The sequence below is a fragment of the Pygoscelis adeliae genome, unplaced genomic scaffold, assembly GCF_000699105.1.
Source record: "Pygoscelis adeliae isolate BGI_AS28 unplaced genomic scaffold, ASM69910v1 Scaffold33, whole genome shotgun sequence".
Taxonomy (NCBI): domain Eukaryota; kingdom Metazoa; phylum Chordata; class Aves; order Sphenisciformes; family Spheniscidae; genus Pygoscelis; species Pygoscelis adeliae.
In genome coordinates this window covers 2,023,448-2,048,115 of record NW_008824413.1, presented here as the reverse complement: position 1 = coordinate 2,048,115, position 24,668 = coordinate 2,023,448, and the positions used below count along the sequence as shown (strand labels likewise).

Here is a 24,668-nt window from a genome sequence, read left to right as displayed (position 1 = left end):
ATCAGGAGTTTCCCAGAGGAAGTCTAAATTGAGTTATATTCTGCTTAGAATACCCTTAAGAAAAGCTCTTGTATACTGAGAAGATGAAGACAGCAACTTGATTCTATGATTCCATGATTCATATGAACAATAATTTATTTCATTCATGGGTATTTAATTCTAAATAATAAAATAAGAATCTGTTCAGTGGGTGTGGAGTGGAGCTGTAGGAGTGGCGTCTCCTGTTGGAAATGCCTCCACAATGAATCTTTTGATATGGAAGACTCTTTCTGCCTCTGTTTCTGTACTGGAAGAATGCTCTATGCAACTTATGCTGAGAAGGAAGACATATTTGCCATGCTGCCTGCTGGAGCAGCTGTGTCCTAGGTGTCAGAAAACCGAGCATGTTCTTGAATGTTGATGATTGCACAGAGAGAGAAAAAAAATAATTCATATCTTTGAAAAGCAATGCCAGATGTTAGGCAGTGAATTATCCAAAATATGCGACATCAAGTAGGGATCACAGGAAAAAGTATTCTAATGGGTGACTTTATTTCAATATAAAAATAGGGTCTTAACAAGATTCTTTATGGGATAAATTACTTGGAGTGAACTAGGAGAACCTCACTCATTGTTTCACTGTATTGTATAAGATTCAAAGTATCAGAGATACAGAAGTGGAGTTACTCAGTTTATCAGTAACAACTCTGCTCAGGCTCTCTGGTGACCCTGAATATCTGTTGAATAAAAGAATTAAAACATTTCAAACTAAAACAATTTTTTAAAAAGTATAAAGTGATAATGGGCATCTACTCTAGATCAAGTGCATTTCTGCAGCTTTCAGGCAATAGTAGCAACGATTTTTGCTCAAATTTCATATGATCTGCTAATACCTGAGGTCTGAGATCCGTGAAGACTTTGCATATATCTTTGTGATAATGTGCCCTTGTGGCAAAGAATGCCAACAACACCCTGGCCTGTGCTAGGAAGTGTTGCCAGCAGGTTGAGGGAGGTGATCCTTTCTCTCTGCTTAGCCCTGGTGAGATGCATCTGGAGTGCCATGTCCAGTTCTGGCCTCCCCAGTACAAGAGATACATGGACATAGTGGAGCGAGTCCGTGAAGGGGCTACAAAGATGATTACAGGACTGGAGCATCTGACTGTACAAGGAGAGGCTGGGAGGGCTGGGACTGTTCAGCCTGGAGAAGAGAAGGCTCAGGGGGATCTTATCAATGTGAACAAACACCTGATAGAGGGAGTAAAGAAGAGGGAGCCAGATCTTCTCAGTGGTTCCCAGTGAAAGGACAAGAGGCAATGGGCATGAAACACAGGAAATTCCATTTAAACATAGGATTATTTTTTGTAACTGTGAGCGTGGTTGAGCATTGGAAAAGGTTGCCCAGAAAGGTTGTGGACTCTCCATCCTTGGAGATATTCACAACCCAACCAGACATGGCCCTAGGCAACCTGCTCTAGACGATCTCCAGAGGTCTCTCCCCAGCTCAGTTTTTCTGTAACCTGTTTGGGGCTAAACTTGGTTTCCCTTGAGCTCCTGCAAAAAGTCTGTACAGGAAGAAGAATCTGGATCCCTGAGTGTGACACTTTCATTACCACCATTTGCACTAGAGTTATCATTTAGGAAAGGGGTTTTTTGGTTGTTTCAAAGACATCAGTGGAAACAGGAACAGACTCAACAACTTGGCATCAGTCAGTGTGGTCCCAGCTTATATGCTGGATTTCACTGCACAACAGAGAATGTCAGGATCTTAAACTAAAGGGATTAGATGCTCTGGTAGGTGGCCTGAGCTGGAAATCTGAGAGGTTGACATCCCCGGATTCTACATCTCACCAGGGGCTCGCGTAGGGGTCCATCAGGGCATTACCTCAGATACAGCAAAAGATCAGTTAACAAAATATATTTCAAGTGCAATAGTTAGTTAGTTAGAATTCAAACCCCACAGTTTTACAGGAAGATACATGTTTTCAGGCACTTTCCAAAGTGTTCAGAAAGAAGCAAAAACGTACCAATGGAAAACGTAACATCTCCCTTCTCTAATAAATTCTATTCCACTCCACAATGTTGCCTGCATTTTCTGAAGATCTTTGCCCCAAGTTAAACAGACCTATATTAATAAACACAGTAAGTAATCTTTGTGTGGTGTGTAGCAAATTCTGTCATGGTTTAGAAACCCTCAGGAGTTGATGAAATTCATCAGAATATATTCCAGAGGACTCATACATTTTTCTCAAGCAGTTTTCCTAGAAGATTGAAGCAGCTTTTGAGGAGCTTACAGAGTCACAGAAAAGCAGCAAAAGGATTTCAGTCATTAATAGCTCTGGCAGCATAGAACTAATATGAACACTATCATTTTACCTCCCTCAATACCATGCCATAGCTGTTAATGATGCCATAGTTATTGATCCATCAGCATTTCCATTATAAACCAGCATTTTCAGAGGTGTTATAAGACTCGCTCTTTTCCTGAGCCTTAGACATCTCAGCCCAAATGCCAAGATTTCATTAAATTCTCTGCCTGCAGAGGAAAAAACTAAATATTTCCCAGCAATTAAAGACTCTCTTAAATCATAAACACTTTTTTTTTATTCCACTTTTAAGAAATATTTCGTTCAGAATAAACAAGGAGGGGGATTAAAAAACATTATGTATTTATCAAAGGTATGGTATAATACTACTTCAAAACCTAAGGCCAATTCTCTGAAGCACTCGATTAATATGCCTCACTCTGGACTTGGAGGTTTAAAAGCTTCCTTAGGCTCCTTTACTATCCCTAAGTCATAATAATCCAATAGCTACAATATGTACCTTGGAAAAAAACCCAAAAATGTGCATTTTATAAAATATAGAATCTGCATTTGAGGAGTTCAAAATAATTCAAAATGCCAAATACAGTGATGGTTAGTCAAAACTTATACAGGCATCAACAGAAAAGATTTTCATTAGGAAAGACAGATGAAATCTGCGAGATTTGGTCCACAGAGGTTTTTAATATATGAACAATCCTCTCTAAGTACATATTTACACAAATGATCAGAGTATGGCCTTTTGGGTAAATAATATTTAATTATAAACACTCTGAGGGGATCATTCGATTTCTTCCATTCTGCACTCTACATTAAATACACCTGAAGACACGGAGCACACACACTTGTCAGGAGAACCACAATGGCAGTCAGAATTTTTCCCCCTGTGTATTTGATCGGCTCCATGTAGTGTCTTTACTTGAAAATCTTCATGAAAGAAATGCGGTCAGTGCTGTGTCACAGCAATGACAACAGAGCACAGATTATTTTGGATCCCTGATTTTCAAAAACTAAATTTAATTGCCATGGTTAGGAATAAAAGAAACATTGTTAGAATCTTAAATAGTTTCAGAAAACAGATGTGACACCGCAGTTTAAACTAAAAGACTTAAATCAAGACTATGCACTCAATTTGACGTGCTACAGTTACCTTACAGGCCTATGATACCCCACAAGGCAGTTCTTTCCACATTTTTCAAGTTGCCTATGTCAGCCAAAGAGAGACTACAAAATATTTTTGTAACAAATAAGTTGACTTATTTTTGAAGTAAAATTAGTGTTATACTGATGATTTTTTGTCCGAACTCACCAATATAAAATATCAAACTAAGTTTTTTACTAGTGACTTGATTCTATATTAAAAAAAAACACACCGTACTTTTTACTTCTATACAAAATCTTAAAGCTTTTATCAATTATTTAAAGTATATTTTATTTGTGTAAGACTTTTAATTCAGAGAGAATATCCTACTTTCTCAATGCTCTACTCCGCTTTCAATAGAATAGTTACGATTATCTTTGGAAATCCAGCTGGGTGAACAGGAAAACTAAGTTGGCAGTAGTCATTCACAAGCCTAATATGTTTTTCCAAAACAGTTCCTGAGCAAACAGTTGTCATCCCGCCACCACTTCTGTTTTCTTGTTCCCAGAAGTTTGAAATTACTTCGACCAACTGTTTGTAAGTTACTGACTACTTTATTTTAGGTCAATGGTTTTGCCAACAGCTGCTCCACTGTAAAACTTCCCATTTACTGGGGAGTACAAGGGGAAAAATTATAATAAAGAAGGTGAGAATGACACTCTGGTACCTGAGAGCAGTTAAATGCAATGGCAAAGAACTCAGCAGTGTCCCAGAGAAAGCAAATGATTTAACCGCATGGCTGCCTACCTCATTACACAGAGAAATATACTCTTGCAAGTTTTGCCTTCGTCCTGTGCTATGTGGAATAGCAAATCCCAGCGTTTCATACAACAGCTGTTACAGTGAATTTATGAAGTATATACTCTTCATCTTCCTCTGTACCCTCCCCTCTTTTTTTTTCCTTAATCAGGCATCAGCAAAACGGGCATGATTGAATCTGTTTTCTAGCTTTTCCATTACTTATTTGTGTATGTCTGCTCTGGGGCTACACAAGATGGTGGGAGATGTGGGAGAAATTTTGCACATCGCTGTTTCAAGATAGCACTAGTACAAACGGCACTGATATAGCAAAGTATCTTCCCACAGGCACTAATTAAAAAGCAATAAGCTCACTTGAGAAGTGTTTGCTTCCATTTATTTCCTTCAGTACTCAATGCACTAAAGTTTTTCTCCTTTCCTCCCTGATTACAACTACACATTAAAACCTGAGACAAAATAAAGGTAGGAGATAGAAATTTTTAGCACAACCCAGAAAACAAATCTCTTTTGTTACTCTCCTGTGCACACTTTTGTATAATGTGTTATAGCTAAAATTTTCTGACTAGATGATAGCCTTATTTTTAGAAATCTGGCTGTGCAAGAGCTGCTTATTGACAGAAGCCTGGGTTCTGAAAACAGGCTACTGACTTGACTGCCAGTTTGTTTGTGATTAAATATAAATATTTTGGATATTTTCTGTAAAATGTTAACGTCTTTAATAGTTATCACATACCCATTACTGTCAGGGACTGGTATTACAACGTGTGTGTAAATCGTATATTCATATGTGAACATACATGGTTAGCCAGATTATATTCTGACAGTAGAGCAAAAGCAAAATCAGTGCAAGTAAATGGAGATGGTTCACTTTGCCTGTAAATACGATGCAGACAGCTGACAGAGTACAGATTAGGAACAAACAAATGAGACCTCAGAAGTCACCAATGGGGAGAGAAAGGAATGGGGGAAGGAGAGGAGAAGAGAGGGCATTTCACTTTTATTTATGCCTATCAACAGCTATCCCTTTACTTCCTGTAATTCCAAATAGTCTACTGTCTCTTTGCTTATACACCTTACCACTAGGTAAAGACATCAAATACAGAAACTCCAGTTCTGAGGTAAAATCCTCAGGGCCTAACAAGGGAGGAAAACAGTTTTTACTACTGAGGAACCAAGGACCCGCTCCTTGCTTTTCTGCTGAAGGAGTCTAAGCTTAAGGACTCAACCATATCCTATAACTCTACTTCCTATAAGTCTGTAAGTTTCCTTGGTCTCCATCTCTCAGAGATAATGTAACTAAATTCAATAAAGTGCATTTAATTAATTGATTAACTTTTAATTGAGGTTTTAAACAGGAAAGAACTGCCTGCTCATCCTGCGTAATGGGATGCTGAAGATCCTACTCTGTTTTTCATAAAAAATAGGCTTTATTCCTGTGAGTAGGCCTGTAGGCGTAGGAATGCCAGACCTCTAAAAGGGCTATGGTAGGTACCGGTAGGAGTTTAGACAGAGCAAGTTGGAGCTCAACAGAGGCTACAAACAGATCAGAGAAGCAGAGTCAGCTGGCCAGTATGGATTTCCTGACCTTCTGCTTCTGGGGTCCAAGTTAGCAAGTTTAAAGTCCACTCTGGTATATCTACCCTACACTGCCATCTGCGGTAAAGAAGTACATGGAGTCTGGTTAAGATTTCTCTCCCTTATCCCACAATGGATTTCAATATTTGAATTTGTAAGTCTTTCTCTCCCCATGTATGCTTATTATATTCATACACAGACACCCAGAGTGTAAAATATTTTCTTTTCCTTTAGAAAGAAAAATACTGTGCAAATGTAAAGACTAGGTAAATTACTTATCAAGAATTTCACTGTTATCTCACAGAGAAAGAAAAAAGAGTCTTCTTGGAGGAATAAATAGACTCTCTCTTTAAATCCCTAAATCATGAACAGAGGAAATACAAGTTCCTGATGGGTTGAAGAACAGAACTGGTAATACAGAAGGAGCAGAAGTAACTTTGGCATTATGGTACCTTATCTGTTGAGGGAAACCATATGTTCTGAAAGTAATATGCTTGGTCCTGGGGCAGGGGGAGAAGGTAGATGGCAATTACAATACCCTTAACAGATATACTTTACCGTGGGATTTACAGCATCTTTAGAAAGTGTTTTACAGCTGACCCTTCAGCACCAAGGTTGAAGACAATGCTGGCATGCGTCATGGGGGTTAGGAAGCTCAGCTACAACCACCAACGTGGGACAAAGTTCTGCTCTGCTCTATATTTCCATGAGGACCATCTCACTGGCAAACAACAGGCTAGAAAATTAAAATGAATTCCCAAATCCAAGTGCAGACAGGTGGCAACAGGAATCTAAATCTAGGAAGCTAAATTACCATTTTTGTAAATCTCTTGGCATAGTTAATGACAGATTTACTTTTCTCACAAGAGAAATTTTCAACTCCATCCTTGTTACTGGCACTTACACTTGTGTAGCAAACAAACAGGTCAATTTAACCAACAGGGTCTGCTCTTTAACTGTTCCATGTAAGATTTGCTGCTAGAGCAGTCACAGAAGTAGTAGTCTGTAGTTTGTGGCTTTGTTACAGTGCTGAGTAACTGCTGCAGCAAATACTATTATTATCTAAACCCTATTACAAAGATATAAAATAACGGTGAAAAGTTTCTACCACAATACAAAGGCAGAAAAGGGTTCCTTCACCCAAAATAATCTCCAAAGGTGATGAAGAGGAGTGTAAAACTTTTGAAGATTAATTTTTCATGGAGGATTAATTTTCCTTTCACTTTTATGGGTGAGGATGAGGTATAACTTCACTCAAGTCAATTATTACAGATCTAAAAGTTTTACTGTAATGTAAAAAAGGTATAAGTGATGGAGAATAAGGCCCTCTGTCTTTCATGAACTTTCAAACTCTCTATATACCTTTACTTAGTTACTAAAGGCTAGAATGAATGTATTACTCTAATATTTTTACAGTACATAGTTAATTAACCATGAAGGAATACTGTATATTTATGTATACATAAAAAGAGCCTGTGTACACTCTGTGTACAGGACAGTAACACTGTGATTTTCAAACCATGAATAGACATAAAATAATCTGTTAAAATAAAGAGAGAACGATGTTCTTGTTTATTATACAACATCCCTGTAAACAGATTGTAAGTCCCTCCACATCAGTGTTCCCCAGCATCGTGCAATGAGATCGGTGCCTGAGGAGAGCCTTAGCCACTGGGACTTCCTGCAGATACAAGTCGCACTGCGTGGATCTTGCTGTTTACATGATTTTACACTATACTAAAACTAGACTGTAACAGTAAAATACCATAGTTGAAGCTAAGTGCTCTTTTAAATCCAATTTGCTTATCATCTGTTGATATTTGTGCAAAAGAGACCATCCTGACATGATTTTCTCCAAATACTCCCAAGCTGAAATTTTATTCTGATGTAGACATGGTGCTGGTGGTGACAGACTGAGAGACCTCTTCCCTCATGATCCCCATTTGAAAGGGATTTTACACGCACACTAAACTCCACTCCCCTCCGCCTCTCTCAAAAAGTCCTCATCTGTGTCTGCATTATCCCTCCTCTCTTGAGTCTTGTTTGCAAAGTAAGAGCAGGAGGATAGGCAAGGAGTTGCTACAGACGGTCATGTCCTTTTTCATTTCATATGGAGACTGATTACCAGTAAATTTATCAAAATTTTAGCAGCATAGCTGAGGTTGACATAAGGTTGTAACGGACCACAAAATAACTTCTTTTTCTACCTGTGTGCTTCCAATTTTTGCACAAATATAAGATACCTTGTTAATAGGTGTGTTGCATTCTGCTAAGTTCTAGCTGCATATGGAGTACAACTATAAGAGTACTGGAACTAGGTAGACAAATCCTTGTAATTTCATCTTAAATTTAGGGGGCATACTTAGAGATTTCATCCCATATATTTCAAGGATAGAGAGTAACCAAGTCAAATACCAAGAGATAGATATAGATTCCACAAAATATCAAAGCCATTGAAAATAAAACATATTAAAAATTGCATAACAGCAAGAATGGATATAATAAATCCTTTCCTTTTTCCACTTTGTTCTACTATATTTTGTTTTCAGGAGGAGAACTAGGGTTTTTATATCATTCCACTAGATTTTGCAACCATATGGTCAAATGGAGAACACAGTGACTAAGTGGTAGACTTCCAGCCTCAACAATCTGCATTTGAAAAGGAGCAGATCCATATGTTTTTCTCCTCTTTTTTTTTGGTGTCCTATAGCAGTTGCTACAACACTTGTCTTTTTTGCATACGACACAGCATTTGAGGGAGCACTTTGTACACTGAATACAGTTTAAACTCCTGACAGTACAGGAAGCTTAGAGTCTACTTTTTAAAAAGAGCCTGTCCCAGAAGTTAATCTACTGTCTTAGCTTTCACCAGCAGCTTTTGGATTTATGCACACTGTATAATTGGAGAACATTTATGTATAATTAAAGTACATACAGACAGGTAAGTCTAAATCAAATTGTTTTTCTAAGTGGGATGCATTTATTTACAGTAAACTAGTGCCAAAATCGTTGCAGTCTAATTCTTTACAGGTCTAGTTTCTGAAATTGCTTGCTACACATTGCTGAAACCCATTAAAAGTCAGTATCAGTGGCATGGAGGTTTGTGATCTTTTCTTTATCACTAACCTCTATGTCACTTAAAATACTGACAAAGACCAGGTTCTGGACCAGCTGTTTTCACTGATCAGGTAAAATCTTCTTTCTTCAGTTGAAAGAGTAATAAATACAGGATCTACTGTTTTATACGTTAGTCATTTTATGCATATACTATTCATATGCGCTTTGTACAAAAAATCCTTGCTGCAAAGTAAAAATACCAGACAAGAGGTGAGGCTGTTCATGCAATATGCTTTAACAAATGAAGTGCATCACTCCTAATATGCTTGATCACATCCAGTTTTAAAAGTTTGGCATAATCAGTACTTTACTATTTGGAGGAGAATCTTTAAAAAGGAGGGAGCAGAGAGTACTCAGTTACATTTATTCTCGTTTGTATATTGTTTATGGGTCTCACATAACCTTATTACTGTAAAGGGAATAAAATCAGGTGCTGATTTGGCTCACTAGCTACAGTAGCCCTTCTTTTTTGAGAGAAGCCCCCAATTCAATTTCTCGCTGGAATGGATTTTTCGCAAATAAGGATAATCCTTCATTTAGTGTTTACACACTTGGTTACCTCTTAGCATTCTTCCCTGTCGTATCAGGTTTTAAAATTTTATTTAAAATTGCCAGAATTCATTTATGCATTAGCTGGTTTTATTATAGTTATGGACGAGCTGGCATTCAACAAATTTAGCATTAGGAAAGAATAGTCATGATTTTATCAGAATATAACAGGACCCATACCAAATTTTACCTTCATTTTCTTGTGATGTGTTACTGTTCATGCAGAAGCATAGCCAGCCAGCACAAAATGAGTATCTGTACTGGCAAAAAGTAAACTATTTATTTTTCACTCTCCCACCTCCTCCCTCCCCTTCTCATCTAAGATAGACACAAACACTCGGGCCCCCTAATTCATTTTATTGGAGAATACAGGGAAAAATGGATTGTGGCTAACCACGTGGCCTCCCTGAAGTACCAGGAAGTTTCTGCTCACTGCACAAACTTAAGATTCAAGTATATCTGTTATATTTTAAATAAGAAAGTTATAAAATGTCAATTCTCTTTAATGGAATTTACAAATTGAGATATGCTAGAAAGAAGTAAAAGCAGAAGAGAAACTTAAGAGTCAAACTGGAGAAAAAGTTTTCCAGCAGAGTACAAATATTTTAAATAAAACTACACAATTTGTAGAGTTAAAAGAAGCTTAGAGGTTAAAAGAACCTTAATCTAGCTATTTCATTCTAGTTGAAATAAATAAAGCCTATGAATCCTAATTTCCTCTTTAAATTACTGTTTTCCTAAAATGCCAAAGTCAGCAATCTTAGCCTTCATCACTAGGCGTGAATTTCAGGAAACAACTTTTGACATTAGCAAAAATGCAGCACTGAGGCAGAAGGGGACAGCAGAATCAAGGAGGCGACCTGCTGACTCCTGTTTCTCATCACAGCTTAGAAGCTGAACAGCCTCATCCTGCATTCCTCTTAATTGGGTTAGCCACAGGGATAGGGTGAAACCAGGTCTAACGTACTATAAAATCAACTGAATAGTTATGAATGCACGTTAAGGAATTATTATCATGAGGTCGACCCGCAGGCAAATTAAGAGAAAAATGAAAAAAATGTCTCTTGACACTGTTCCAAAAGCCTGAGAGTGAGGCAACATTAGTTTATTTTTAAAATCCATCCTCAATAAACAATCCTGTACATCACCATCAAGAATTGATGGGATTTTCTGACATTGTCTTATACCAAAAACCCCATGTATGACACCACATAATAAATACGTTGCTTAAAATATAAGTAAAAAAGTGAAGTTCTGGAAGATAAAATATAACGATTGCACAATGGAAGCACATTTGCTTACATGAGTAGGTATTTTGGGTTTTGTTCATTTTTCCTTTTAAGGATTTTTAATATTGTACAAAACCACAGAGCATTTCAATATCCTTTCCTATTAGCCCAGAATAAAAACAACCGTCAACCTGTCATCTTACAGTTGACTGAACTGCTTCATATCCTGTAAGGCAGGAGATGCATAAACTGTTCCTTCTGATGGCACCTGACCACGCTACTTTAAATCCATTTTACTTCTCACCAAAAGTACTGTCACACTTCAGGCAGAGGCTTTATCTGGTGACTTGATGTCAACAGAAAGCTCCATGAGGCTCAAGAGTCCTGCAGGTAACCAGACAGTCTTTCAGTTTGGTGATTGTTTTTTACAGAATTGTATGAAATTATTCCTAACCACATTTAGAAAGAGCTTGGAAGTTTCGGATCTGAGCTAAAGCAGATACATCTACAGATCCAGAAGAGATGATTGAATAGTCAAACAAAATTATTCTCCCACTCTTAAGCACCATATAAAACAGCAGGCAAAGCTTGGGTTAAACACATTCTTGCCTATTTGCCCGAGTTTGTTAGTTCAAAAGAACACACAATTAGACCTGACCGAAATGAAAAACCTAACTTCAGGGGAATTGATTTCTTCCATCTGAAACTAAATTTTTAAAATCAAGCAAGTCAAATATACAGAGAGAATATTAACACCCAGAATGAATGTGTTGTTCAGATGAGGACAGTGCAAAACTATACATCCTCCTAGCCATACAGGTGGTAGTGTGTGAGCAGATAGCCAAACTGCAACCCGAGAGAGGACCAACATACTTCAGGGAAATATTTTTTGATATTCTGAGAACATGCCGTACCATCTATGACATCTATATCGGTAACAGAGAAATAACACTATGCTTGGTTAGTATATTTTTCAAAGTTATGGACATTAGTCTCGGCAACACTCCTGCGTAGGGATGAGACAGCAGTGTTTTCAGCTGGCAGGCTACGTGCAGAGCTAGACAGATGAAAGCTAGCAAAAACATCGCTTGGTGCTCTTTACAGGAACCTGAGGCATCGGCTAAAATGCAGTGCCTTAGTCTGAAACAGGCAACTTCCGCCAAGCTGAGCTGACTTTTTTGACAGCACCAGTGGTGCTTATGGAAATAGGGACATGCAGAACATACCGATTCTAAAAATGAATACAGCCTGAATTCAGAATAAAAAAAGCAATAAAATCTAGAACTTGGGGATGTACAGACAAATTCAGAACAACTGCAAAATGCTTCCACCATCAGATCATAAGCAGCTGATGAGCACATGCAGATCAAATCTAAGTAAAAATACCACTGATGATACTCTCTTATCTCATCTTTTATGACAGTGTGCACACTTATCATCAACCAGAAAGACAGACAGCCCTTGGTAAGGGTACCCAAACTTAGTTTGCTCAAGTATCGCCATGAGTACACACAGCAACAAGAACAGTTAATGCTTATATCAGGTTAGTGGTACAAATACCACACTTTAGGAGCCATAGTTCAGGAAACTATACTTTTAAGTATTGGTAAAAATAGCAAGGCGCGGTCTGAACAGAGGGTATTGGCTAAAGCTTGAGCAAGCCTATCGTTGTAAGGTCTAAAATCCTTAAACTTACCATCAGTGCCAGGAATTTCAAGATGGGCTAGGAAATGTCTTTATAGTTGCAGTTAGTGTCTTTATGTTCTTCCCGAAACAGTAAGTTTAAATGCTAGTGTATACAAACAACACAAGGCTTAGATTCAGGTATTCAGTGGTTTTGGCTGAATAGGTTTTGGTGTAAAAAAAAGAGATCTCAGTCTCTCAGTACTGTTTGTTCTTTGATTGTCTTAGGAGACGTACCCTGAAATTTTATTGTAATGAAAATCTTTCAACAGAGAGATTTCTTTTTTAAAATCTAATGCTATCAGATATTTTATCTAGTCCAATATCTTCGACCACTTCTTGCTTGAAAAGCTTCATGAATTCATTCTGTGTGTCTATGTCCAAAATTCGTGCCATTTTAACTATGCCATTTTAACATAATTAAAACAATACAGCACTTCTATGATGGCTGCAGTTGTACATGTAGATTAAAAAAATTCCTTATACCAGGACAGATTGTTCTCATTTGTAACTGTTTGAATTTATAGAGTTGTGAGGTAGTTGCACCCACTCTAGGAATTATATTGCTTTGCCTACAAAAAGGTTAAAAATCTCCTCCTTCCCAGCCAAAGTATTTTCCCTTGTCTGAAAAGTCTACATGTATTGTATTGACAAAATCGTGCTATTTCAGTTAAACTGAGATTTTTACGTCATTAGACTGATAGAATATTTCTCAGCAAGTCACTTCCAAAATGTGTTTCATACTTATTACAGACCCCCCACAACTTTATTTCTGATTTTAACAAAACCAGTTAAACCATTAAGTCTTACATAATAATAAACCCATGTTCAGAGCTCTTGCCAAAGAACAGGTTCTCCATATAAAGTCTAGAAAAGTTACAGGGTTCAATGTTAAATTTATATTTGTATAGTTAAAAACAGAAAAAAATCCCAACCCACTCCTAACATAATTAAGTTCTTAACACAGAAGCATTTGCTATCTATCAAACAAAAACTAAAACAAATATATTCAAGATACACCACTGAACTCAAATGGCCTTTTTTCCACATAGGGAGCAAGCTTTAAACATATGGCAATTACTACAGGGAACCAAGGATGTCTTGTTTTGTCCAGCTGCTTACGGGAGAAAAACTTAAATAAATACTAACAATTTATCTGTGGATTACTAACTGGTCAACACCCTATGTCCCTAAGGACCTATTTATACATTAGGAAAATTTCCCTGAGAAGAGGGGGAAAACCTTCATTAGAACATTGCATACCTCTACCAAGAACGTTAAATCAATATAACTACCATGGTTGTGTCTGCATCATGTTAAAGATGTTTTATACTAATGAAGCTCTGAGGAAAGGTTTAACAACTTTGACCTTAATACCTTTAGATCACAACCCTATCCAAACAAGTCTAGTCAATGTAACTTAAAATGAGCTGGTTTTTTAGTTACAGGAGTCTGAGTTTTTACTTACATCATGTTTAAGTACGCTAAAGCTTTTTATTAACTAATTCAGTCCAAAACCAGAAAAAAACCCACAACCTCAGACACGAAGCAAAAATGTACAGATTTGGAGGGGTTTCTTCCACAATGAGGTAGAATAGAGACCTGTTCATAGTTCTCTTAAAGGTAAACAGTTACTTTAATCTGTTTTTAATTAATCACCTTAATTATCAATAATTAATATCAAACTATTATAATTAATAATAATAATTTAGACATTACATCAGCTTCCTAACGGAGATGAAGGTACACATTTAAGAAAATAGTTTGGCATTTGCTACTTCTACTACTACAATACCTTAAGTAAATATAGGGATTTTTTCCTCCTGAACCAGCTGGTGCATCAGATATTCTAGCACCTTAAAAATTAGGAAAAAATTACTGACCCTTTAGAATTGTTTAATATTCATCATTATGAAAAATGTTGAAATAATGTAGTGTGAGCATGATTTCTCTGTACCCACAGCTATCTGAGGAATAATACTGGGAAGACAGAAGTTTGGCTGTACTTTAATAAAGAAAGCAAATTAGGAGAATTATGCACTGGGACGTCTGAATCTCAGTGGCAGCTGCCATATTAAAAAAACCCCACTGTCACAGTCCAAGATTTGTTTGTACTGTAATACATTCCAGCCACACATCCACAGCACATTATGGTCTTACTGAGTAGAAAAAGGGATCTAAAAGATATATATATATATACCTCCATATAGATATATAGATATGTATGTATGGGAAGGGGAGACCAAGAAGGATTACCTACACATATAGCTTAAGATGTCAACAGACTAGATATGGCTCTAATGTTTAAAATGCTGACAAATATTCGCTGTATCTCCTTTCAACATAAAAGGCTAAGAAACTTTAGAGAGAGCGCCTTTCTTTGTGAGGGGAGGAGTTACTGCATGGAGAGAAGGCCGTCTTTACATATTTTTAGGGCAATGGCGGCAGAGCTGCCAGTAATCAATATGCCAAAAGATGTAACCTAAAGATATGCAAACTTTTCGTTTCCCTGGCCAACATAACACCCTTTTGCAGTCATATCGTCTGCGCATGTGCCAGCCGAGGGACAGAGCGGTCCCTCTCCGACATTTCTGCCCCCAAGAACAGCCCAAACTAAAGCTGAATAAGGCTTACTTATCACATCTGTTGGTACCCCCTTTTTTTCCCCCAAAGGTATACATCTAAACAAAAAGTTATAAGAAACATGAACAGAAATAGCACAAGACCTACAAAAAATGAAACAGATAAAGTCCACAATCTGATCTACATGTAGACATGTTCCCATGCCACCCAATGGTACGTGCTCCAAATTTCTAAGGATTTCAGGAGAAGTAGGAGTTACGAAATACAGGATCTATTTATCAAAGGATCATTGATTACAATTCAGAGAATGTGCAATGGTACATGAAAGCAATTCAAATGCAACTAATATTTTGGACGAAACAAGTTACATTACTCTGAGCATGGTATTTTTTACTTGTCCCAGGCTTTCAGTGATATATTGAAATATACATTAGGGGTGATCTCACCACTGTGTGTAAATATCTGAAGGGAGGATGTAAAGAAGACAGAGCCAGGCTCTTTTCAGAGGTGCCCAGTGACAGGGCCAGAGGCAATGGGTGCAAACTGAAACACAGGCGGTACTGTCTGAACATAACGAGAAACCTTTTTACTGTGAGGGTGACTAAGTGCTGGCACAGGTTGCGCAGAGAGGCTGTGGAGTCTCCATCCTCAGAGATATTCAGAAGGACATGGTCCTGGGCAACCGGCTCTGGGTGGCCCTACTTGAGCAGGGATGCTGGACCAGATAACCTCCAGAGGTCCCTTCCAACCTCAAACAGTCTGTGAGTCTGAGCTTCTGTGATACCACAGCAACTGCAAAGATAGGATACACTGAACACCATCTATATTCCTAGGCATATATCTATCTTCTCTGGCAAAAAGGGTTCATTAGACATTTGAGTCAGAGACTCATGTAAAAGTCTAATCTGAAAGTAAATTTGGTAAGTGTTTTCCTTTTCACTTATGACTTGTCACCCAGGCTGGAGAAACCCATTTTAGGCTCCACATTAAAGGGCAGTTTTATTTCACAGCATGACTTGAAGTGGTATATAACACTGAAGTCATTTTCCCTCTTTCCAGTAATTGTTTGGGGTTTTTTTTCCCAGCTTTTAAGACACTCTATAACGTGTAATCTTACTGAAAACACATACTGTAATAAATATTATAAATCATTCATAGATATCTCAGAGTTCTAATAGAATTAGAAGTTAAAATATACTTTCTTATCCCATTAAAATGAAAGAAAAAACCTATATGTTATTTTTTCAACACAGAGGCAAAACTGTTTCCTTTGCAAAGTTTATTTTGGATCAAAGATTTGCTGTTCCTGTCTTTTGGAATGGATGGAATAATTTTCTTCATAAATCAAGTATGCATTTGTTTTCATTTACTGTATATATAGAAATTAAACAATTGATGTCCAATGCAGTGAAATTTGTCTTAAGGGATATTGGTAAAAGAAATGAAAGAGGTATCCAAAAGCCTGAATTAAACTATATCAAGTCTTCTGAATCCTCCCAACTGTTCTCCTCAGATGGTGCTTAGCACATTGAGGATAGCCTCAGTGGCAGTGTCACTATGTAAGGCAGGTGCAAGAGTGAGGCTGTCCTTTAAGGACAGCTCACTTCAGTGTGAAGTGAGACTCAGAGCCAAAGAAAGAAGTGGAGAAGAAAGAATAAAATGGTTATAAAATAATTTTGCAGTCACCCAATGTGAGCTTCCTTACTCCTATATAAGTGCCACAGTACCTTAAACAGGTGCCAGGAACATGTGTTGGAGCAGCCTCCCCAGGGTGTGGCTGGATTTGGCAGAATCTAACATATCATTAAAGAAAACAGACTTTTTAAGGTAGAAATGTTGGCATTTTTTTTTTCTTCTGATATCCATATTACTAAAAACAATTAAGACACTGGCTGAGCAATGGCAGAATCAGATCTGCACAACCCATGTGATCCTTCTTAGGAAAGTTCCACCAGTAATTCTGGATTCTGGGTCAGCTCAGCACTAAACTTATTTAATGCTGATGCCCTGCTCCAAGTCACTGCAAGCAATAGGAGAGCAATAAGGAAGAGTAGATGACACAAATTCCTTACAAGGATGGCACCTGCAGAACTACAGTAAAAGTACTAAAAATATTGGCCTCCTTGGTCAGGCCAATTAGTGATAGATTCTCCTTTGCTATGATGGAAAAATATCCTCTTCTGAGACAGATTTTGTTACTGGAAACTGCTTAAACTATCTAATGGATATGACAGATAGAGGTTTTGTGTCTACTTTAGCATGGAATTGTGCATGAACTACAAACACACTAGGAGACAGGATTTACTATCATAATACAGTCCTGCACTAAGAGTCTCAGCAGTTCATATTTAGCAGGCCTGTCACCATCACATCGGGTCATGAGAGAAACAATTGCACAAAAGAGAACATTTGCCTACGTAGCAAGTAGGGAGAGGATCAGAATACGCCTGATTTCCCTCTGGCATCCGGGCACATCTGGGCTTGGGCTACACAACAGAATAACGTATCTGTATTTAAGATGTTCCCTCACTCTCAAAAAACACTGGGTCACTAGAAAAAAAATTAGGCTTACGATTAAGTATGATTAATATAACTAATGCAGAAGGATTTCCTGAATCTGTGGAAACCCTGGAAAAAAGAGTTCTGAGAGCTCTTTTTCTCTGCACTGGTCTTCTCAAAACAGCATTAACATCAGTGCCTAGTGGTGGTAATTTCGATGTCAGAATTGAAACATTTTTCATTATTTATGTAGAAAGAAGCACATATATTGAATACATGTAATTTCCTGTAAGTGCTACTTTTGTTGGCCAAATGCAGGGAAATTAAGCTATTTTTGTACTACACTTTCATTAGCAGGAACACAACAATAAATGGTTGTTTCACATTTGTTAGTTTGACCAAGGAGCACACATTACAATGGTAACTTTCCTATGTACAGTATTCAATAGAAGTATTTTAACACACAGCGTTTGTCATGTGTTAGCTAAGATGTATCAAAAACATTTTTATCCTCACAGCAAATGTAATTTTGGAGAGACAAATACATACGTCATCCAGTCTCAAGAATTCAATCACATTTTTAATATCTCCCCAGCCTGTGAATGAGATCACACTCTATCACATTGCACTCCACTGGGTGGAGTTTACTTTGCAGTTTACCTTCAAAGGACAAATTGATTTTTTGTAACCTGCTTGCAATATTACCCCAGCAGTGGTAACCAGCAGTGGGGAGAAGCTGACTCAGCAGTGGAAAGGGCTAGATAATTGCAGAGGTGCTGCTTGTCCCTTTCTTTTTCAGTCAGCCTTGCTCCGATGCAATGAGCGGTACTCCTTTCTTTCTCTGTCACAGAGCCAGGATACAAGTAATGAATTCCAGGAAAAATATGTGATCTGAAATGAGCAGTGGTGAGAGGTAGTGCACCATGGAATGGAGTTTCACAATGGTGAATTTAAAAAAGAGAGATCAAAAGTTATCTGCCTTTTTATTTCATATTACTGAGAATCTCTGCTAAGTTTATATTCATTAAAAAGAAAACACCCTACTTAAATAAATCAATTAAAATGGAGTTAGGAAGTAAGAACTCAAAGAAAATGACTGTAATAAAGATATTTTTCTTCCTAGGAAATAAAAAAATATAAAATTCAAAATACTACACTACTATCTATTAGGAAGACAACCTAAACTATCTATGGCCTGATATTTGTCAGTCACTGGAAAGCACTCAAAAGACACTAGCAATTTTCCCTTGCAGAACTGTGATATACCACACAGCCTACACTAAGTGACAAGCTACCTAAATGACAAGCTTTTCATGGTGCCAGAGAAACAAAATTCAGCAAAAGTCCATTTCTTTGTTAGTTTTAAGAAGAAAAGCAATAGATGAAAACAATATCCCTAATATGACAAATGATGAAAGAGCAGTTCTGTGGAAGAGGCAGTTTAACAAAACCCGTGAACTCAGGAGGCTCCTCTAGAGTGCGGAGGGCAGGGACAGCAACAGGACTGTATGCACCAGCTGCTGAATAAAATCCAGATGTGCTGTCAGTGCCAGAAACTAAGTCTCAGCTGCAGGGAGTTATATCAGATCCGAATATAACTCCCCATGTCTGGAAAGGTCTGAAATAATGATGTGAGCTATAAGGAACACTTGAAAACTATAGAAGAAGCTATGTAAAACTCCTTTGGTGCTTGTACTAGAGGATATACCAAAAACTCAACCAGTACTACCAAGGACACAATGTGAAGAATTACCAAATAGTAACGAGTCATGAGTCCCCGCAGTAGAAATGGCCTCACCATAGCACCTGTGGCCGAATATTATTTACCGCACTTCAGTCCAGATTCTTACCCTGGCTGAATTTTGTATTATGACAAATGGATACCAAATCAAAAGTTACTGTCTTCTATACCAGGAGTATGTCAGAGTCAGTTACATTGAAAACGTCTGCTTTATGTGTATAGCTTGGTGTATACCAGTTTGCAGAATCAGGCCTTCCATTTGCAGATAGGCACTTTCCTTTCCATTGTAGAGTTAACACTGTGAATGGTAGCACTGCTATGGCTCCAAAAAAAGAACTGTAAATGTGACTGCTATAATCAGGGGGGGTTTGTGTTGGGGTTTTTATTTCTGGAAAGAGGAATACCCAAATTATCTGAATCATGGCTACTGAAACAAATTGCAGCATTGTATGTATATGAAATAAATATTTTTAAAAGCTCAAAAGCAACAAAAGCTATAAACAGTGTGAAACTAAAGACTAAAATGTTCAAGCTATTTGAAGAAAGTTGCTGGCAGGCTTGTAGGTGGTCTACACAAGACTCCCACACTCCCATCTTTTCAGACATGCTTTTGTGCTTGATTAATTAGACAAACTAGGGAGAGGTGATACTTTTGCAGTGACTGATGTTTTCTTATAATTAAATCAATCTGGTATTTATCTCACATAAAGCATTAGGTCATGAAATGTTCACAAAACGCCAACCTAAGTGTCATCTGGAAAATTACAAATTTAATATTTAGATGGATGTCTTTGGTAAAAATAAAAAGTGGGCTCTTTAATTTCATAGAAATATAGTATCATAAATTTAGTCTGAGCATCATATATTAAAATAATGCTATGCAAATACGCATGAAAGTTAAATAAGGTATTAGAATAAGACTGTTTAAATGAATAAGTAATATTTTAAAATGTCAGTCAACACACCATGCAAAAAGAAAGCTCAATTTAATTAGGTTGGTCATTCGTGGCTTAGGTAGGAAAAGGATTAGCATGTATAGTAAGTTAAGGTTGCCCAAAGCTTTGTGTGGGTTTTACACAGGTATTCACTTTAATCTCAATAAAAGAATTAGTGTAACAAATGCTGGCTTACATGGTGCTTTGCTGCTTGTGGCACAAGGGAGCTTCTCAAGAAACTTGCTGCGTGGCACGTAAAGGTCAGGCACAATTCACAGAGAATTAGAAAAAAAAAGATCTTAAAAAAGATGGCTTTGCTGACAAATCTGTAGCATGGGCACAGACAAGCTTTTTTATAGTTTGCTTACGTCAACTTTATTTTGATTAATTTATTTCCTATAAAAGGAAAATAATTGTAGTACCAGCAGAGAAGATGTCTATCGGCAATCACTGGCATAGTCCAGTGGGATTGCAGAGGAAAGATAGAGGGTTTGGGGTAATATACTAACTTACATGATTTTTTTTTAATGTGCACAAAAGTCAAGCGACTGACAGTAATGTTTGCAGCCTGACATAACTTGCCTACTGTAGACTGCAATGCATTGAAGAAAGCAGAGTAGATACAACGCACTTGTTGGAAGGACCACACTTTTGCCTAGCATTAATGCAGAGAGGTCTCTACACAGTACTGAAAAATAAATGGGGCTTAGTACATATTTCAAGCTTCCCCAGCTGGAATTTTTTTGTGTCTCTCTGGAAGATAGACCAGACAGTGGAAGAAAAGAGGTCACAAGGGCCAGGCACATGCCAAATCTGCACCTAATCTTCATAACCACAGGACTGAGGTAGATGGTACGTATTTATAAAACAAACTTAGTGTTGCATAGCACATTCGCAGTAATAAGTATGCCCATATTGCAAATATTGCACTTTGGAAGTCCTGAGGACTGCCAGCCCAAACTGCTGGAACAGCACGCTCACTGTTCTCAACTACTGTGCTCCGCTCGAATTCAAGAGGAAAAGAATAATAACAGGTTTTCTTTGTTTTGGGGAGAAAGTAACAAGAACCTTAAGTGCAAATTATTTTCATAGACAAGCATTATTTAAAAACTAAAACAGACAAAAATTATCATTTGATACTCTCTAAAAGATATTTCCCTTTTCTCTTTTGTACTTTTATGCTGAAGTACCTTCTCAAATCTTCTGAAAGCTGGGATTTTTTGAATCAATCTTGAAAATCGCAGATGTTTTCACTACAAGTTTCCAGCTACTTTCTTTTCATATCTACTGTAAAATATGCTAATAGAAACAAGAAGCAGCTGCACTCTGCTCATTCAATGGAAATTATCAGCTTGTGTATATTTATTGTGTTATTGACCCTGTATTTGCCAAAAGAATGTAGGTCCATGTACATTCCAGACAATATCAGATACAAAAAGTGTATTTAGAAATATGCCATACTGGAACTTCTTATAATAGGGTTTTTATCGTGGAGTTATGAGGAATTATCGGGAGACAATAAAGAGATTTTTTTTTTTAAGTCTCCAGAATGAAGAACAATATTTAGCAGATTGTGTAAAGACTGAAAAGTTTGGAAATTTATTTAAGTCTACTTAATACAAGGAACATAACAATTCCAAACCAAATGGCACAGGTGTGAAAGTCATCATTTCCAGAAGTGGGCATGCCGAAGGAAGCCACTGAGTCTAGGAAAGGACACATGTTGTGTGCTGTCAATGCAACACACAAGGTTCAAACTCCTCCAGTGATAACAGCAATGTCTTTCAGCAGCACTAACTGCTTGTATTCAAGCTGAATACAACGTTGTCTGTGTTTTTATCCATCCTGAATATTATACCATTGGAAATGTACATTAATGGCAACTTCTCTTGTATCTTGATTTATATGTGATTCAAGCCTATACTAATCACCAATATGCAAATGCAACTTTTGGGAGAAAACAAATCCCCTTAGATGTGTTCATTTGCAACACCACAAAATGCAACACTTCCAAGCCTCTGAAATCAATCAGAGATAGTCAGGTAATTCAGGAATAGCACACAGAGCTTGAGGGGGTTTGTTGTTGTAGCTTTTTGAATTAGATGTGTGTAAGCACTGCTACAGTTTATTCTTTCCAATAAGAATATAGGAGCTGGGTTTTTAAAGGATCTCACTGTGCTATTATGTGTAAAGACATTGAAGCACTGGGCTACATCAAGAACATGAAACTGAAATTAACCACTTTAAACCACAGTGAAAGACAAATTTAAACACTTAAACATGTGCCAAATATGAAAGCCCCCCCCCCCGCCATGGCATGGTAAGGCTCAGTCTCCTGCAAAACCTAAGCCTCTCGCATAACAAACCTGGTTGACAAACACTGATTTATGAGAGGAAGGACTCTCATTCCCCAGTAGCACAACTAGTGGAATTCAGCAGCACTTAGACAAAAAACCCTCCACAACATTACACTACTGCACATTCAAGTCAAACAACACTCTCCCATTTTAGGATGCAAACCAAGCTTGACAGATCTCCTACTAACTTTCTGTCCCGGCACAATAACTTTCCCTTGACTTTACATGCAGCAGCTAAACTGGAGAGATTAATATTCTCAACTGCACAGCCACTTAATCCCTCCTTGTCTCATTCCATAACGGTCACAATCAAGACCTGAATTCAGGTCTTTCTGTGGCCTTAACAACTGCTCCAAGCTTTGTATAAGCATCTGTAATTCCAGCTCTTTAGCACACATGCAGTTGTATACATTGTGGATTCTACCAGGTTAATCATTAGTACTTAAAATATAAAGCTAAGAATGTCTTTACAGGATTGGAGCTCTAGTCTGCAATGTGTTCCTTGTGTGTGCAGCAAATAATGAAGATAAGTGAGTGAAATGTTCACAAACCTTTGAATTACTCGGTTATAAACAGCAAGGAAAATTTAAGAAGAAATACATATATACATAGCCACATGTATGCAAATAAATAAAAGTAGATATATCATTTCCATATACTCCAAAACCTTGAAACAAACAAACAAACAAAAAAGCTTACCCTTGCCAACGTCAGTGTTCCTTGTTTACACACACTGCAGCGGACCCTCAGTTTCCCAGGTTTCACAGCTTGGCAGAAATTTTTGCAAAAAACATAAAAACTGTTGTAACTAGCTGCACCTGTCAGGAAGAAAAAAAACAACAAACAAAAACATTTGACGTATACTGAAAATCAGTAACAAACTGTAATGAAAGGCTTCTATTTGACTTTATAAGTGATAAGTAAAAAAAAAAGGTCTTATCTTGCCTGGCCTAGTTCTTAATACTTTTCAGTAACTCCTGCTTCTTGATCAATAGATATAGGTGAATTACACCATAACTCCTAGAAAATGCATCCTGTCTTGAGTTTGAGCTTACCACTGATGAGCACCAACTGTAATCTTTGGCAAGCGATGTATGAGATTAATTACCCCAGCTCTCCATAATTTGCATCTTACTCCTAGTCTAAATTTGTCTAGCTGCAAGTTTTAATGAGTTCAAATTGCATGAATATTTCCTTGGATGAAGTTTAAAATATTAGTTTGACTGATATCACAGCAAGAAAACAAATATTTAATTTAGCAAATTTAGTTTTATTCATGGAAGACTGGAAACTATTTCTTTATTCTTGCTGGCAGCGGTATAACCTAGCAAAGTTTGTGAACTGCTGCCAAGATATTAGGCCAAGTAAATTTTCAAGGAAAATGAAATGAAATGCATTCTGTTCTGTGAAACTATGGAACAGAAGATGATATGCAGAGAATTGTATAAGCCTGGGGCAATGCTGATTAATTTGATTTCACATGCAATCCTGATCACTGTTTTGAGTAAATCCCTTTTTAGGATGGCTGTTGCTATTCCTTAGAAAGTGATGGAAGATTCATAGCGTGGTTTTAATCTAGACTAGACATCTCCAAGTTCAGAGACTCAAGCTTATTATCAGATGTTGAACTGAGACCAGAATAAACTTTTTAATAGATTTTTCCCAATATCAAGAGGAATGGTTGTGGAGATTTGACCCATTAACAGTGGTGAACTTCAGAATCAACAGCAGTCCAACCTTAGAGATCAAAAGTTTTTCAGTCTTCTTCCCCATTCTCCTACTTCTCCCTACATTTATCAGCAATATATTTTTTCTGTATATTTGGATCCTAACATGTTACCACAGTAAATATGATAGAATCATAGTATCATAGAATCATTTAGGTCAGAAAAGACCTTTAAGATCATCAAGTCCAACCGTTAACCTAGCACTGCCAAGTCCACCACTAAACCATGTCCCTAAGCACCACTTCTACATGTCTTTTAAATACCTCCAGGGATGGTGGCATAACCACTGCCCGGGGCAGCCTGTTCCAATGCTTGACAACCCTTGCAGTGAAAAAATTTTTCCTAATATCCAATCTAAACCTCCCCTGGCACAACTTGAGGCCATTTCCTCTTGTCCTATTGCTTGTTACTTGGGAGCAGAGACCGACACCCACCTCGCTACAACCTCCTTTCAGGTAGTTGTAGAGAGCGAT

The 24,668-nt window shown here is 37.5% G+C and overlaps 1 protein-coding gene across 1 annotated transcript in view; it reads right to left on the bottom strand.

Moving 5' to 3' along the window:
• PARK2 (parkin RBR E3 ubiquitin protein ligase) overlaps nucleotides 1-24,668 on the bottom strand; it is a 657,679-nt gene that overhangs the window by 479,678 nt on the left and 153,333 nt on the right. The window contains exon 6 of the mRNA XM_009320759.1: nucleotides 23,168-23,286. Coding sequence (XP_009319034.1) covers nucleotides 23,168-23,286 — 119 coding nt within the window. The remainder of the gene's footprint in view (nucleotides 1-23,167; nucleotides 23,287-24,668) is intronic.